The sequence below is a fragment of the Epinephelus fuscoguttatus genome, linkage group LG2, assembly GCF_011397635.1.
Source record: "Epinephelus fuscoguttatus linkage group LG2, E.fuscoguttatus.final_Chr_v1".
NCBI lineage: Eukaryota > Metazoa > Chordata > Actinopteri > Perciformes > Serranidae > Epinephelus > Epinephelus fuscoguttatus.
In genome coordinates, this window is record NC_064753.1 from 37,049,810 (window position 1) to 37,066,920 (window position 17,111).

General features: G+C 39.4%; 1 protein-coding gene across 1 annotated transcript; it reads right to left on the reverse strand.

Annotated features, from left to right (window-relative positions):
* Nucleotides 1–7,194: 7,194 nt before the first annotated feature.
* Nucleotides 7,195–11,912, reverse strand: gatm (glycine amidinotransferase (L-arginine:glycine amidinotransferase)). Its single transcript, XM_049562543.1, has 9 exons — nt 11,773–11,912; nt 10,703–10,915; nt 10,351–10,546; nt 9,485–9,675; nt 9,099–9,236; nt 8,415–8,579; nt 8,215–8,278; nt 8,004–8,120; nt 7,195–7,522 (listed from the first exon to the last, which is right to left on the reverse strand). Exons 1-9 carry the CDS (start codon nt 11,839–11,841, stop codon nt 7,410–7,412), a joined length of 1,266 nt encoding a protein of 421 aa, XP_049418500.1. The 5' UTR covers nt 11,842–11,912; the 3' UTR covers nt 7,195–7,409.
* Nucleotides 11,913–17,111: the final 5,199 nt, after the last annotated feature.

Here is a 17,111-nt window from a genome sequence, read left to right on the forward strand (position 1 = left end):
CAGAGCCAGGGCTTTTCTTGGAGGCAATGTTGAACCTCACTTGCCAATCATTGGGATGAATTCAGTCCACTCATTTGTTACATTATACTTAGGAAAAATACCTGAAACTATCCTACACAAAGATAAATATTTAATAAAGATACTTTTGGCAAATAGCAGGAAAGCCATAAGTCGCAAATGCGTGCAAGTTGATCCTCCAACGCTAGCCCAATGGCTGGGGATTGTAAACAAAATTTATGGAAAGACTTACTTTTACTCAAAGGCTTGAGATGAGAAAATGTACAAAATATTGGGAGAAATGGAGTGTGTGTAAATGCCGTTTGGAAAAGTGTGATACTGTATGCCAGGATGTAAGTGAAAAAAAACTGTGATTTGACCTTGTAACACCCATGACGACCTTTTGTTCTTTGATTCTTAAATAAAAAAAGGATTGCAATAAAAAAGGGAACTAGATGGCGCTCGGCTTTTGGTGCTGAAAGTGCTTAAAAAATACTTAGAAAATATACATATAATTACAGCCTCTAAGACTGAATAAATGAAGCCAATACAGAATTGCCAAAACACTGCAGTTCTTTAAATGGCCACTGGAGTAGAGGCTCGTTCCAGAAGCCAGTCGTTTCCCATAGACCCCCATGATAGATATTAAACTTTACAGCAGAAATAACCATGTTTACAGCCTGGTGCCAAAAAAGTTTTGGTCTCCATAGCTAATTTCCCCCTTCATGACAACTGTACGGGGTGAATTTTCATATAAGTCACCTGTTAACATTTTTTAAGGTCTTAAAGTTACACATATTTAAGGGCGGGCCACTATGAATGACGACTGTCTGCCCATAGTGTCCTCGGCCTCTCAGTCAGATCCATCTCGCTCTACTACAACGGCAGCCTCTCCTCTAAATATGGTCACTTCTGGCTCCAAAAAACAAGATGGCGACAGTTGAAATGCTGAACACGAGAGATATGTACAGCTGCAGGCACAGTCCATTTGTAGGGTACACAACACGCCCCTGCAAACTGCACCTACTACTAGTACAAGACAAGCCCTGAACCGTGCAAGTTATCTGAACCATGCTGCATCATAATGTTGTAATGAACAAATAGGGCTACATGTAGCAATAATCCACTTCATTAAACATGAAGATTACTTTATTAGAAACGAGATGTGACCCTCCCCATTACCCTCACCCTAACCTTACGCCTTTCTTTTAACCATATTTTTCATAGTTGGCTCAACGCTACCACTGCATCTTCTTCAAGGTTTCCATTCCTTGGCCAAGGAGAGAAGGGGGCTGATCGTGGACTGACGTGCTGGTTATGGTGGGCGGGTCACGTAGCTGCTGCAGCTGCAGCCATACCTGCTTGGAACTCTTGGAACACTTTAAAACAGGAGTCCACAAACTGAAGAGTGATGTCACGGTAGTTATATTCATTTTTTATACAGTCTATGCTCATCACGCAGAGTGACCTCATTTAAAGTGTTACATTTGTCATATATATTATTGAAATATTGTTTTTTAAGCATTAACAAATTAGCAGCATTTAAATATCATATTTTAAAAGCTGATCGTTTATTTTGGTTGAAACTTTTGATCCAAAACATAACTAACAAATAAATGTAGTTTCTCTCTGTAACCCAGGGGAGTAGAAGCCTAAAGTAATAACAGTAGTGCAATAAATATCCTGACTGGTAATTAAGATAACAACACCACACATTTATTTGAATAAATTAGGGCCATTCTGGGTCACGCTGACCTGGGAACTTGGTATCTGTCATTTCTATTGATCTGTTTAATGTATTGCACCACAGTTCTCACTGAGCTTGGCACCACGTTTACTGTAACACCTTCATGTATGTAATCATTAACCAGGCTGATGTGTCAGTGCCAGAAGCGTGGCGTCATATATCATCATGTAAACCCGAAAAGAAATGGTGACCTTACTGTAAAGGAAAAAAAGCTTTATTCATTCATAACTTTTCTTTAAGTTGAAGGGAAAGTGTTGGTAACAATTGCTTTATTCAGTGGATATCTAGAAAATGAAAAGCTAGTTTGTAGTCAGAGTTGGTGTTTTTTAGTTAATTAACATGCAAAATGTCTATTTTAATACTGTATAAACTTTCATTCATTCCTTTTTTTCTCACTATATGGTCTGACAGGTGAGATGTGTGGAGAACATTTGACATTTTTGTCTGTATCTTGGAGCTCTTTAAGCCAGTATTTTCAAAAAGTGATACAAACTAGATACACGTGTCTGCTGTTCAGTGGTGTTGTCTGTAACATAGTGTAGCCACATACCAGCTTAACTTACAGCCAACAGCTAAAACATCCGAACTAACAACATGAATGAAACATCTCTACACAGACACATAATAAACATGATTTAAGTTTGATGAGTTTAATTACAAAGCAACCAATGCTAATAATAAAATAAATGAAGGTAGAAAAATACTTCTTGCTGCAAAATTACTTTTTTCCTTATGAACTGTGTGTGTGTGTGCAGAGTGAATCAGATGATGTGTAGCTTGTTCCTGGTTAGAGACTCAGAAAGTATCACGACTATCCTCGGTCTTCATTCATTCTTTCACTGACTTTATTTAAAAACAAACATACATACAAACAACAAACTCAACTTAAAACAAATAGCAACGCAGGAAGAATACATGGCTTTATCAGTTTAGAAGCAAATAAACAAACAAACACGAAAAGCAATGGCAGTTGAAATCAGTAAGATTACATATTAAACACTGAAATTCTCAGCAGGATTAATGAGGTCAGTTTAAAGTTTTGCTGAAACATTCCAAGTATGTGGGGCACACAGTAGGAAAACGCTGATCTTCCTAACTGTACGAATTTTTGGCACCTGCAGGGTGAGCGGGTACAGTGGCTGCCAAAATTCCAAAAAGCAGGGCTGAGAGATAGGGAGGAAGTTTTTGTAAGAGAGCTTTATAAATAGATACGAACAAATGGGGATCCCTCCTCACGGACAGGGCAGGCCAGCCAGTTTATTGGTAAAGTAAGCAATGGTGTGTCCATAGCTGTCTCCAGTGATGAATCTTAAGGCTGAGTGATACACTGCATCTAAAGGTTTGAAAAATGAACTGGACACCCACTCATAGATAACATCGCCATGGTCCAAAACAGAGGGGAAGCAGCTTTTTCTGGTGAATATTCTGAAACAGGACTTATTTCTAAAAAGAGCCTAATTTTGCTCTCAGCTTTAAAAACAGTATGTCGACTTTAAAATTATGTTTTTCCATCTTATTCTTATAATGCTGCACTGTCACTATTACGTTGTTATTAGAAGAACAAATTTCAAAACTGCTATAGTCAATATTTCTTGCATTCGAAAACAGCGTCCTTTTTTTTTTGCACAGTTGACCAATTTCACATTATGGAGGAGCAGAAGGAGGAGAAGGTCAAGTGATAGCTGTAGATTAATGGTGGCGTCACAAATAGTATCTGCACAAGAATTAAGGACAGTATCATCTGTGTAAAGATGTAACTTACAATTGTACAAAGAAGTTGTAATATTGTTTATATAAATAGTGAATAAGACTGGACCAAGGACAGAACCCTGAGGAACTCCCTTTGTATTGGGAAGAAAAAAGATACCAACCGTATCACCGCACAGAAGGAAGCATGGATCTTCTCATAGACGAGAGGCTTGTGCCCGTGACAGCGTGAGATGTTGTCCTCCTTGGCTGAGCTGCATCAGTAGCCAGCTCAGTGGTGCTAGGTGAGCTAGCAGTAGATACATGCTTCTTCCTGAACAGTAATACGGTTGGCGGCTGTGGTTCAGTGGACAGATATAGTTCCTCCATGAAACTGTTTACAACAAGGTCTGTGGAACTGGGTATACGTGATAATATATTATAATATGTGATGCAACGCTTCTGGCACTGACGCATCATCCTGGTTAATGTTTACAGACATAAAAGTGTTATATAAAACATGACATCAGTGGAAACTGTGGTGCCACTCATTATACAGATGAATAGATATAATAAATTCCAAGGGTCCACATGTCAATGTCACCCAGACTGTCCCTATGTATTTAACTAATTGTGTGGTATTGTTATCTTAATTACCTCTAAGTATATTTATTGCACTGCTGTTATTACTTTGGACTTCTGCTCCACTAGATTTCATAGAGACGTGTCATACTTTCCACTCCTCTACATTTATTTGATGATTGCAGCTACAAATTAGGTTTTTATAGTATATGAAAAACTCCACCTTGACGGTAGTAAAATGCGGCTGCACTCAATTTCATTTTCATATATTATTTTATTTTATATTTTCTTTTCTTTACATAAATAAAGACATTTCCACTGTTAATTGATGTAGGGAATGTACTGTCCTGTGTTACAATCATAATAATAATACAATTGTATTTATATAGCACCTTTCATACAAGAAATTCTGCACGAAGCGTTTTACAATAAGGACAGTATAAGCACTGAGTGCTTCACATGAAAATAGACAGAATGAACATATACCAGAACTGATTTATAAAATCATAGAGTTGTAAAACTATAAATCATAAAATCAAGTAAGATTTTAAAAGGGAAGCATTTCAGACCTGTATCAGGAAGTCCGAGAAAGGCTGAAGTGACCAGATATGTTTTTAGCTTTGTTTTTAAAAAAAACAAAGTAGCTCAGTCCATAGGGACTTGGGTTGGGAACCGGAGGGTCGCCTGTTCGAGTCCCCGTCCGGACCAAAATATGGAGTGTGGTCTGGTGGCTGGAGAGGTGCCAGTTCACCTCCTGGGCACTGCTAAGGTGCCCTTGAGCAAGGCACCAAACCCCCCAACCACTCGGGGCGCCTGACCAAGGGACATCGCTCCACTTTGTGCATGTATAGGTCCTGTTTGTGCATGTGTGTGTCTTTCGGACCTGTGTGTAATTGACAAGCAAGAGTAAAAACATTGAATTTCCCCTCAGGGAGATTAATAAAGTAAATAAACATAAACTTAAACTTAAATTTAGCGAGCTAGCTTCCCTGATATCTATAGGTAGCATGTTCCATAGTTTTGGGGCGTTATTGACAAAGGCTGCATCCCCAGTCTTCTTCTGGCTGTTGCTGAACTTCCAATTAACCAGCAGCAAATGATCACAGTGTTCTTGGAGGCAAATAGTTCACAGGGGAGTTATCCCTGCTTAATATGTGTCCCAACCAATGCTTAAATAAAACCTACACCCTTGGCTGCTAACATGTTAATGCTTCGGTAGACTAACGCGGAATTCATACTTCTGTATTGAATCTATGCCATAGCTACAGCATAGGCTTTGCGTCGACATGGAGCTGTAACCTATGCCGTAGCCTGACGTGCACCTCCCCAGAAATGTAATTACACGTGATGGCGACACGGACCTCCTGTCTATATTTGTAAGCTGTAACCATTTCTCTCAGTGGAAACAAAGCTTTTATTTACTTTGATTTCACAGATAAGAAACAATAAATTGTGAAGGCAATAAAGTCTTCACAAAAATAGCATTTAAGTCTTATGTGTAATTTATCCTGGCTTCATATTAGCAGAGGAAAACTATGCTCATCGCTAAGCTAATTTATACAATGTAAATGCCACAGGCTTGTGCTAATAATGTTAGCATATTATATTTGTTTGGAAAATGTGTTTAGTATAAGACAGTTGTTTTGTTGGTGAACCTAATGAGTTGTAATGGAGCTGAATTTTGTAACGTTACCTTTGTTAAATGTTGCTGTTGTCCCTGGTTTTATATAATAGGAAAAGATCGCTGGCTGCTAGGCTAATTTATACAATCTATATGACATAGGCTTGTTCTAATAACATTAGCATGTTGTTTTTGTGAGGAAAATGTGTCCGGCAAAAGACAAGTGTTTGTCTGTGAATGCTGTGAGTTATAATGAAGCTGATTTGTGTACTTGTGTCTGCAGTGGCCTCTATTAAGCCATGTGTGTTTTGAATCAACTAAACTTTACAGCACTTCACAGAAACTGCTGCCAGTGACCAGTGTTTTGGAGGTGTAACTGCAGAGTGACACCACCGCACAAGTATAAATGCTCACAACAGCATAGGCCACATGCGTGGGCTACAGCGTAGAATCTGCCGCACAACTATAAATCCCGCTTAATAATATTTTAGTAGTCAGTACTTGACAACATGGATCAGTGGATAGAATGTGCAATGCAGCAAGACTTTTTCATACCAGTAATGATCCAATAACAAACACATATGTCAATAAATACAACAAATAATACAAGAAGAAACTGACACGCAACTTTTTTTATAATTACATTTAATAACATTGCATAATACAAAACATCACTTGCATTTCTCTGTTGAGTCATAACTTCCCTTGAATTAATTGTTGCAGACTAAATATCAAGGCAGCCTTGAAGAGGTAAACATCTTATATCCATCTGTATGTGCAGCAAAAGATCACAAAAAACATCTTCACAACAAGACATCTTTCATTCTTTAGGTATTTTTGCTTTGCACACAAAAGCAGCCAATAAGTTCAGCGAGAATGACAAGCATATAACTGGCCCAGATTTGCAATAGGAGAAAAGACAAAAGGTATACAATATCTGATATGGACCGCATACTTTTTAAGTAAATATATAAAAACACTAATTGTCGGGAAATCCAATAAAGAGTATGAAAAATATAAATAGAACTTTGTCTCTTGAATCAATTAAAATCTTTACAAAATAATATACTAGCGATAAGAAATTAATATTGTTTAATGACCTACTTATAAACTTTTATACATTCCTTTAAATAAAAAAAATACTTTGGAAAAATTATGGTGTCTTAAGTTTCCATGAGGAGGTAGCTTCTCTCCTCCTTGTTTGGTGACTTTCACATACCACATTGTACCTTGTCCTTAAAGTTATGACTCTTAGATGTTTGAGCCACAAACAATTCAGCTTTACAATAGCCAGGCCAGAAATGCAGTTAATATTGAGATTACTGATCAAAGTAAAGTTACGTTCATTTGTTGCTATTGAGCATATATACTCTAGATATAAATTCTATATATATATGTAGTATGTATACTGTGAATCCGAACAAAGCTGTTTGCAAAGGCACTGTGATGCACAGCGATGTCAAATCAAAACAATTCATACATGTTCATTTAGGACATAAAGACTCATTCCAGAAAAGGACTTTGGTGCCACCTGTCATAATAAGATCGCCCCATTAATAGGTTTGTTTCACACAGGTTTGACTTTGAATAGCAGCAGATGACACCCAAACACACAAATTTCAAACTTTTTTTTTTTTTCAACAGTAGATTTGTGATTAGTGTGTGTACATGCACGGTCGACTGACAACGAAGATTAAATAATTAAAGTGGAATTTAGATTCCGGACTGAGGCTTTAATCTTTAAAGCTCAATAAAAACTGCCTGTTTCTGGCAAGGCTAGTGAAAGTAGGACTGCAGGGTACCACGGCGGCGGACGTCGGTTGTCCAGCAGTGAAAGCCACCACCCAGGGAGTTGGCATGGCGAATGTTCACCTTTATGGTCTCGATACCTGCAACAAAAACGCATGTATGCATCAGGTGCAAAGTATTTTTCGTCACAGATGGATCAGACGATTAAAATGTCTGTTGAAATTAATCTTAAAGGTCCAGTGTCTAGGATTTAGTGGCATATAGCGGTTAAGTTGCGGAGCAATCTTGTCCTGTGTGCCAAGCCTGTAGGAGAACTATGATGTCCGACACAAAAATGCGAATGGCCCTATCTAGAGCCAGTGTTTGGCTTGTTTGTTCTAGGCTACTGTAGAACAACATGGCAGACTCCGTGGCAGGGGATCCATTCCATTTGTAGCTATAACCGGCTCATTCTAAGGTAACAACAATACAGTGATTCTTTTTCTTCTTCTTCAGGTGATTATAAACGAACGAAAATATAATTATGAATATTTTGTTTATTTCTGCCAAATTGATGTCTCTAAATCCTACACACTGTACCTTTAATTGTTAAGATGGAATAACCTGAATATTCGAACTCACCAAGGTTCTGAAACATTTTTTGGATGGTGCTTTCATTGGCATCAACCATAACACGCTTCTCACCCAACATCAGGACGTTCATGGACAGCCATTTGGAGGACATCCACAGGGGGTGGTCTACATAGAAAGGGAGAGAAATGTTTTGAGTTTTTTTGTGGTAAAATTTCTAAATGTTTTCCCTATGTAAGAGGAGGTAAGCTTTAGTACCCACCATCAGGAATCAGAGGCGTCGGAGGTTTTACAACAGTCCAGCCAGCCTTCCTGAACATGTCAATCTGACGATAAAGGACAAAGTGCAGTGGTGAACATGGAGACCTTTATGGTGTCAAGCTAGTTATAGTATAAGTCCACAAGAGGGCAGCACAGAACACCATGAGGAAATGAAAGTAGCTTTTTGCTTTCCATCAGTACCTGGCGACATGGACGATCAGGGTTTGACAGCACCAGTCCCGGCCCGATGATGTTGAACGTGGCATCAATGTGCATGGGGTTAGGATCCTTGAATGAAATGATGTGGATCTTGTAGTCTGGAGCCAGATGGCGGCGCATCCATTCAATTCCCATGTAATTTGTAACCTGCACAAAACAAAACAAATAAATGGTAACTGGTGTTCATACGCACACAGAGATCTCTGTAGGTCTGGGATACTCAACTTGCTTTGCCTAGGGACCACTTTTGCAAAATGACAGGAGGCCATGGGCCACTCAAACAAATCTTAATATTTATCAGTATATATAATGAATTCGATTGCTTGTTTTCAATGTTTCGATGGTTGCTGTCCTCACACATGAGCCAAGAGGAGGGTTTTAGGGTAAGAGAGCTCTATTTTGCATTCTGGCACCTTATTTAAATTAAAAACTATACTGTTTATTTTCATTGTAAATTAGAGAATAGTCAGTGGGCTGCCCAGCACCCTGTCATGACACCCTGCATACTGCAAGCTGAGTATCACTGCTATATGTCATGGTTTAGCAGTATCAAACGTTTATCTTATCTTTCAATGTGTATGTTGCAATGGACATTTAACCTCAGACTATAGACTTCAGAATTAAGACCAGATAACAGACACATTAACAAGTTTAAAGTCTTCTTACCTGACTCCTCTGGACGAAAAGGTCTGTCCCAGCTCGGATGAAGTCAGCAGCGTCAAAGCAGGGCTCGTGCTCTGTAGTCACGAACTTCCCCTCGGCAGCCAGCTTGTGTCTGTCCTCCACTGTGCGGATGGGGTAGTCCTGAAAGGCACAACAAAGTAATGATTTAGTTTATCAGCAGTTTAGTCTGTGGCCACGTACAGGGCCATAAACAGCACATGGCAAAAAGTTCAGTGGTGATATGAAGAGCCTAAACAAGGCTTTTTAATGCAGGTTCAACTTTGTGATAAAGTCAACTACATAATCCCAACGCTTCAAGAAACCGTAATCCTACACAGCCCACACTTAAAACATTTAGCATGTGCTGTCCTGATCTCACAAGGCCTCACCTGATCATACAGATCATCAGCCATAGTGGGTTTCGGAGCAGTGGTCCACTTAGCACCTTTTCTGAAGTACTCCTTGATCAGAGGTCTGTAGGCTCGGTACTCAAAGAAGCGAGCCCTCCAGGCCATAGGAGCCTCGATAATCTCATTTCCCACAACCATAAGGATGTCTCTGGGCATGGCAGCGTACATGCCTACAACAGATCCAACAACACACAGTTATCTTACCTATAATATCATGTAAAATACAATGTAATGCACTGACACTGTTACCAAACAAAGAAAAATGTAAGGCCAGTGTTGGAGGAAAGTAGATAGATCATTTACCTAGTTCAATATAGACACACTTAATTACAAGTTAAAGTCCAGCGTGCTCATTTCTACTTAAGTAAAAGTACTCATTTGGCAAAACGGGCCTTGTTAGTGTTGTATCAATATAATATTGGACTATTATTATTAATGCATTAACAAATAAAAAGTTTTTCAAAGTTGCAGATGGTTGAGGAAGAGCTAGTTTACTATACTATATACACTTTTGTGTAATTTATAAAAATGCTTCATATTTGATAAACTGATTGTGTATTTCTTGCATGCAAAAGACTTAACTGTAAATAAATTGCAACTAGTTGTGAAATAAATGTAGCCTGATGGAGTAAAACGTAAAATATTTCCATCTGAAATGTAATAAAGTATGAGTATGAAGTAGCAGAATATGGATACACTCAAGTAAAGTACCTCAGAATTGTACCTTACCACAGAACTTGTGTTTAGTTGTAAATTACGTCTTTACACACACATTTGTCACATTATTTTGCACTGAAAATCTTTATGAAAAGGCTTATCAGTGAATGATTTGTCCTTTGTTTTACCTGATGATGTGAAGTCTGGAGTTTTGTACTCCAGGGACCAATCAATGGGCTCTGGCCTCCTTACAGTGACGCCTTCATGACGCAGAATATTGCACATTTCCTCAATCTCAGCAACAGCTTTTTTCAAGTGGTCCGCAGGAAAAGACCGCCCCCCATACTTCTGGTAGAAGGGCCAATACTTCTCATATGTGTTAGCCTGTTGAGAGGTTCATAATATGACAACATGAGTCAATTTAGGCATCATTTCACAGTCTTTATGCAGTTCTTTGTCAGGTAGTATACACAACAGTGCCCACACACACAAGCATTATGTAATCTGATTCACAAAGGTCATCTTGACATTACAGCTTACTTTCACTTCCACAGTGAAGGGAGGCACACGGGCGTTTTCGGCACGACCCACGATCACCTCCTCAAGAGGGTCCCATTCATTGTAGCTGCAGACAGGACATTCCTGCAGTGCAGGCTCAGTAAGGTCTTCAGCTACATGCTGGGGCTGTGCAGCTGCTGCACTGGAAGTGCTCTGGAAGGCCCTCTGCACCCATCCAGTCACTGACCGGCCAAGCTGAGGAGGGAAAAAAACGGATCACAACTTTAAAAAAAAAAAAAGTAAAAATCTGCAGCACAAAAATGGCCTTATTGAGAGAGTGCAAAATATGCCAATTATTTAGATCTAATAGAATTTTTCAGATAATAAAAATACATGTATACATATTAATGTGCACTTTGTATTAGTCATAAATAAAACTAGCTTTGTGTATTACCATTGTTGTATTTATTTTTGTTTGTTGTTTTATTTTATTGTCAGATAATATTTAGAAGTGATAGAGTCAAATAAAAGACTTGGCTGCAGCTCACACAAGAAGGCTAATTCAAACACAGTCAAACTAAGTGCTGATAACACAGTGTGAGATAAATGAGAAATGCTCCAGGAAGGCCGATTTGTTTGGTGTTAAAGTACACGTGTTATTAAGAAGCCGCTATCTGCACAGATAGGCTGCTGGCTCAGGAGCGGCTCCAGTGTCACTGAGTTTGGGAGCGCATCTGTGCCAAACAGCTGTTCACTGTCACTCACGGACCAAAGATTAAAAAAGCTCACTCAGCAGTTAGAAACAAATCAAACCTTTGACTAAGGTATCTGTGACACAATCAGTGCTTTTTTTTTTTTTTTTTTTTTTTTTTTTTTTTTGCAAATTGTATTTTCAATTAAAATGCTTAATCAGACCAAAAGAAAGAAAAAAAAATCAATGATCTCAAAGAAGCAGCTCAGATGAAGCCTAGTGAAGAAAATGTCAAACATAATTTCTTTATTCACGTTTACTGATTTGTGCTTTTTAACAAAAACAAAAAAAAATGTACTTTTTCTAAACATTTTTTGAAGACAAAAAAAAGAAGAAGACATGAAACCACCACAATACCAACCATGGCTCCGATCAGATGGGCAGCCTCGGCCCCTCTGCTACCTCCTCTCAGACACCTGACCCGCAGCATTGTCCAAAGTAATATTGAGCGTGTGTGTGAAATCAAACGGCAGCGTAGGATCCCCGTTTGCTCATGAATGAAGACGCCTCAGCTCTCGGGCCAACTTTATAGCAGCGGGTCTACGTGCCTCTCAGACTATTGGTCGCTTTCATGTCGAGAGGCAACGTGACTTGAGAAAAAGCATTTCTGAAACACAATCCCTGACGCCAGCAAATTCTTATCAACTGGGGCTACTTGCGTTAAAAGTTTCCAAGGACGTGCATCTGAAAATGAATCAAGGATTATTCTCACTGTGCAGGGTATGTTTGTCCTCCTTCAACACAGCAGCTTGGGAACTGTTATGTCTGCTGAAGAAATTAATTCAGAACAGTATGAACCCATTAAAGACATGCTGGTATTTCAAAATAAACTACGCCTGGAATGCATCTTTGCTGCTGCTGCTGCTGCTGCTGCATAAAAAGGCTTTAAACACATACAGTGAGCATTTTAGTGATTTATTCATTCAGTATTTACACTCAGAGTGATGGTTTTTAAAAAGGACACTGCTAAAATGTATTTAAAAGAAGAAAATTCAATAAAGCTACTAAATATCTGCAGCCTGCTGTGTGTGGGTGTTATGATTCAATTTGTCAGCTTGCTTATTTCACTGCTCCGACCACACTGTAAATATTACCAGTATGATACTTCCATCATTTTGTTTGGAAACTCTTCTAAACACACACTGGAAAGCACAACAGAGACGGAGAAAAAAAAGGAGTTCACACAATCAAAGAAATAGATAGCCTTGTGCAGGCTGTGTCATCATTGCCCCTGCTGGACTGTGCTCACAAGAGTTTCACAACCCAGAAGACCTCAATGACCGCTGAGATTATCCCACCCACTAAAAAAATCCTCTGGCTGATGCCCAAGGTTCAATTGATATGCACAGAGGATGCCTTCAGCTCCCACCAGCATCATTTACTTACCCACCCGATAGTGAAATGTGCAATCAACTAATATTGAATCATTAAAGAGGCATTGATCTGATTTGTGGTCCCTAGGGCTGTGGAAAAACATCCAAACAAGAAGATCAATACAGGGCTGGTATACACAGTGCAGTGGTAACAAGAGTTTAGGAAGTAACCACTAATAGTCAAACACATAATCCCCCCCATAAAACTGCAACCTGTTGTCTTTGCACTCTCAAAGAGGGGCTGGTAGGTGGCCTTTGGAACCTTTAATCAGAGCCAGGGTAGCCATTTCCCTCTGTTAAACTTGTTGTGCCTTCATGCACATACAGTCAGACATCTTAATTTTACAATCCATGATTCAAATTCAAACACAGGGTGGTCCCTTTATCAGTGGCAGAGTGTAGGGTACAATTTTGAAGTACTTAGTATTTACTTTTACTCCACTACACCTCAGAGAGACATATTGTACATTTTCCCCAACGACATGTATGTGACAGCTGTTTGATACCAGTTACTAATTAGATTAATTTGACATAAAACACATATGGCTAAACTTATAAAATAGAGCACATTGTTGTTTTTGTTTTGACTTGTGACCCCTCACTAACAAGCTGTGTGTGGGGCCCCTTGTAACGTCTCAGATCTGTGATATGTTAGCAGTTGCACCAAGGAGAGAACTCTCAGATTATGTATAAAGGTCCAGCGTGTAGGAGTTAGTAGCATCTAGCACAGAGCCATAAGCTTGTGCTAATAACATTAGCATGTTAAATTTGGAGAACGTGTTTAGTGTAAGTCAGTCTTGTCAGTGAACCTTGTGAGTTGTAAAGGAGCTGAATTTGTAATGTTACCTTCGTTAATGTTGCTGTCCGCTAGCTGCTAGGCTAATTTATACAATGTAAAATGCCATAGACTTGTGCTAAAAACATTAGCATGCTGTATTTGTGGGGAAAATGTGTCCAGATAAAGACAAGTGCTTTGTCTGTGAATGCTGTGAGTTATAGTGAAGCCAATTTGTGTATTTGTGTTTGACACTGTCTCTATTAAGCCACGTTTAATGTGTGTTTTGAATTGACTAAACTTTACAGCGCCCCCACCACCGACTAGTGTTTGAAGGTGTAACTGCAGAGTGACACAGACCACCACCGCATAAGTATAAATGCTCACAATGCTGAAGGCCACGTGCGTAGCCCACGTGCCTAGGCTACAGTGTAGACACTGCATAGAGCTGACGCACAACTATAAATCCTGCTTGAAGTTGCAGAGTTGTACCAAGCATGTAGGAGAACTACGGTGGCTGACGCTAAAACATGCATGGCCCTATCTGGAGCCAGTGTCTGGTTTGTCGGTTCTGGGCTGCTGTAGTGTAACGTGGTGTACTTGGTGGAAAAGGACCCGCTCCATATAACCGTCTCTTTCTTAAGTAACAAAAATATGGTTCTTATTTTCAGGTGATTATAAATCAGAAACTGTATAATGAAGACGGACAACATGACAGCTCCCCAAAAGTAAAGCCACAACATCTCAATCGCCCCCTGGTGGCTGGCTACAGTATAGGTCACTAACCCCGCCCTCTCCATTTTTATGAATTGGATATGGGCTAAACTAAAAACTGGAAGTACACCTGAAATACATTTTTCCTAAAGATGGTTTCTGTCATTTTAAGTGGTACTTATCACATTGATGTTTGTCCAAGTGTTCATTTTCCTGATAGGCTTGGTTATAAATAGTTATTTGATCCCATAAAAAGAGGGTGTGATGTTATGATTGACAGCTGTGTGTGTCAGGTGCTTGTGAACAGGTGTATAGTTGGGAACTGGATACCGCCGAGATAATTACTGTGCATTGCAAATACACTGTGTGTTACCATACTACCATGCTGTATAGTATGCCAGAAAAAGATTTAGTGTGTCCTAATACATAGTATGTCAAATGCAGTATGCCAAAAAAACAGGATGTTGTACTACATCCTGTTGCATTTTGCAGTTTTCTGACCCACAATCCTCTGCACAGCTGAGGATGCGTCACATCGACTGAGCTGCAAACAGATGACAGCTTGTTGATAGCTGTCAGAAGCAACAATGGCCACAACGGATGACACTGCATTCACGTGAATGATGACCAGTGGAAAAGTAATAATGGTAATAATAACTGTTTAAATGAACAAAAAAAATTACAAAAATTACCGACAACAAAAGGACTATGAAGATAACGACAGAGAAATGCATATGTAATTTTACTGGATTGTGAATACAATATGTTAAAATCCACAATGTATGCAGTTATAAATTAAAAGTCTAAACTACATACTTTGCAGAGCTCTCTGTGTTGAACTCTGTCTCGGGGGAGCTCAGGAATGGCATTTTGTTTTATCTCCAAGGTAACAGACAAGAAAGAGGGTCAAAGCTCAGGGTGCAAAGTTATGAAGAAGTAGTAAGTTCAGACTGTGTGCATACTGCATCCAACAGTATGCACTTTTTAAGGGCAGCTGCAGTACCATTTAAAAATAAAAAGGAAAGTATACAATTGCATAAAGAGAACCGCATACAGCATTGGAGGCAGAGTACCGTTCATTCCTGTTACGGTTGCTCAGTGGCACATGAAGCCAAAAAGTTTGACTTCCGGGGTATAAAATGACCCGCATCATTGGGCCTACAGAGAAAGCGCACTACAGACTTTCGACGGCTGAGTGGCTAACGAGCGGTTTAGCCTGCTGCTAACTTCAGTGGGAATAACATTATTTAAGTGTGCAGCTCCTCTTGACTTTTGAAATGATATCAGGTAGAATGGATCAAATCCTGATGGTGAAACAAGACATTTTGTGGAGGTTGTCAGGCTCAAAAAAAAAAGTATCCATTGATTTACAGACATCTCTTTTACAGTGTAAGTCAATGGGAAAATGTTGCCCCATGGCACCATGCTATGGACCTGGAACAGCGGTGTAAATATAGACAGTGGAGGCAGTGTGGTTGCACTGGGGCCTGTGAGGTGGGGTGCTCATAGAGAGAGTGGGCCCTCCAACAATGTGTTAGAGAATGGGACCCAATGAGTGATTGCCACCTTGAGCATATGCCTGTGTTCAAAAAGGGACTCTCAAATAATAAACATGTATTTTTTGTTATATACAGATAGGCAGTGATGATTGCTGGGTAATATGTATGTTGAGGTTATCCAGTGTAAAGTCTCTGATCACCTGACGAGACGATATGCACACCATACTGTGCGCTAAGGCCCGTCATAATTACCTTACGCCACTGACCTGGAAGTTGTAGTTACACGGTTTGGCCACTGTGAAAATTTGCCTCAAAGCCAAGCACACTTCCTGGGAGCCATGTGGAAGAGGACCTGCTCCGTATGCAGATGAAAAACAGCTCGATCTGTAGTAACAAAAACACAACGATTCTTATTGTCAGGTCATGGTAAACTAATGAAACATAGTTATGAATATATGCAGCTTGTGTCTGTAGATGCCTCTAAAATCTACACGCTGGACCTTTAAGTAACTGTTTGAGGCCGAGAGAGGTAAAAAAAAATTCTTTAAAAAGAATATATAAATAAATGATTAAGCCCTGCGACAGTCTGGCAACCTGTCCAGGGTGTACCCTGCCTCTCGCCCGATGTCAGCTGGGATAGGCTCCAGCCCCCCGCGGCCCTCAAGAGGATGAAGCGGTTAGAAGATGAATGAATGAATGAATAAATGATTAAAGAACAGTGCAATAAACACATTTATTTGTTTATTTAACCTTATTTAACCAGGAAGTCCCATTGAGATGGAAAATCACTTTCACAAGAGAGACCTTGCCAAGGTAGCAGCCGATTAAAACACATTTAAAGTGCAACAAATACAACATATAATCCAAAAATCCACAATAAAACAACAACTATTCAAACATGGTGGCCTCTCAAGAAAAACATGCACATGTCTCTGTCACCACATTCTTTAATTTATACAAGTGTCTCTAATTTTATGTCTTTTTGAGGATTGTTCCATGTCTAAGGTGCAGAGTAGGAGAATGCAGTTTTCACAGATCTGTTAAAACCTGGGGTACGTTAAAAAAACAACCACCTGGAGGAGTGTAGCTGATAACTACCTGAACTGACACACAGAAGGGTGCAGAGGTAGGCCGGAACTTTGCCCAATATTGCTTTATAGATAAATACCAGTGCTGTTGTCTGCGAATGGTCAATGAAGTCCAACCCACCAACTAATAAAGAATGCAGTGATGAGTCAGTGACTTTGTATTTGTGATAAAATGTAAAGCTGCATGGTATACTGGATCAAGCTAGGTAAAATGGAGGAGGTTGCATGCATATACAACATGTCACCATAAT

Excerpts from the sequence above, each read along its gene's own strand:
- gatm (XM_049562543.1), bottom strand. The coding sequence starts at position 11,841 with ATGCTGCGGGTCAGGTGTCTGAGAGGAGGTAGCAGAGGGGCCGAGGCT. Across the intron at positions 8,121-8,214 it reads GACGCCTCTGATTCCTGATG|ACCACCCCCTGTGGATGTCC; the intron begins GTGGGTACTAAA and ends CTTTCTATGTAG. Across the intron at positions 7,523-8,003 it reads AAAAATGTTTCAGAACCTTG|GTATCGAGACCATAAAGGTG; the intron begins GTGAGTTCGAAT and ends TTTTTGTTGCAG.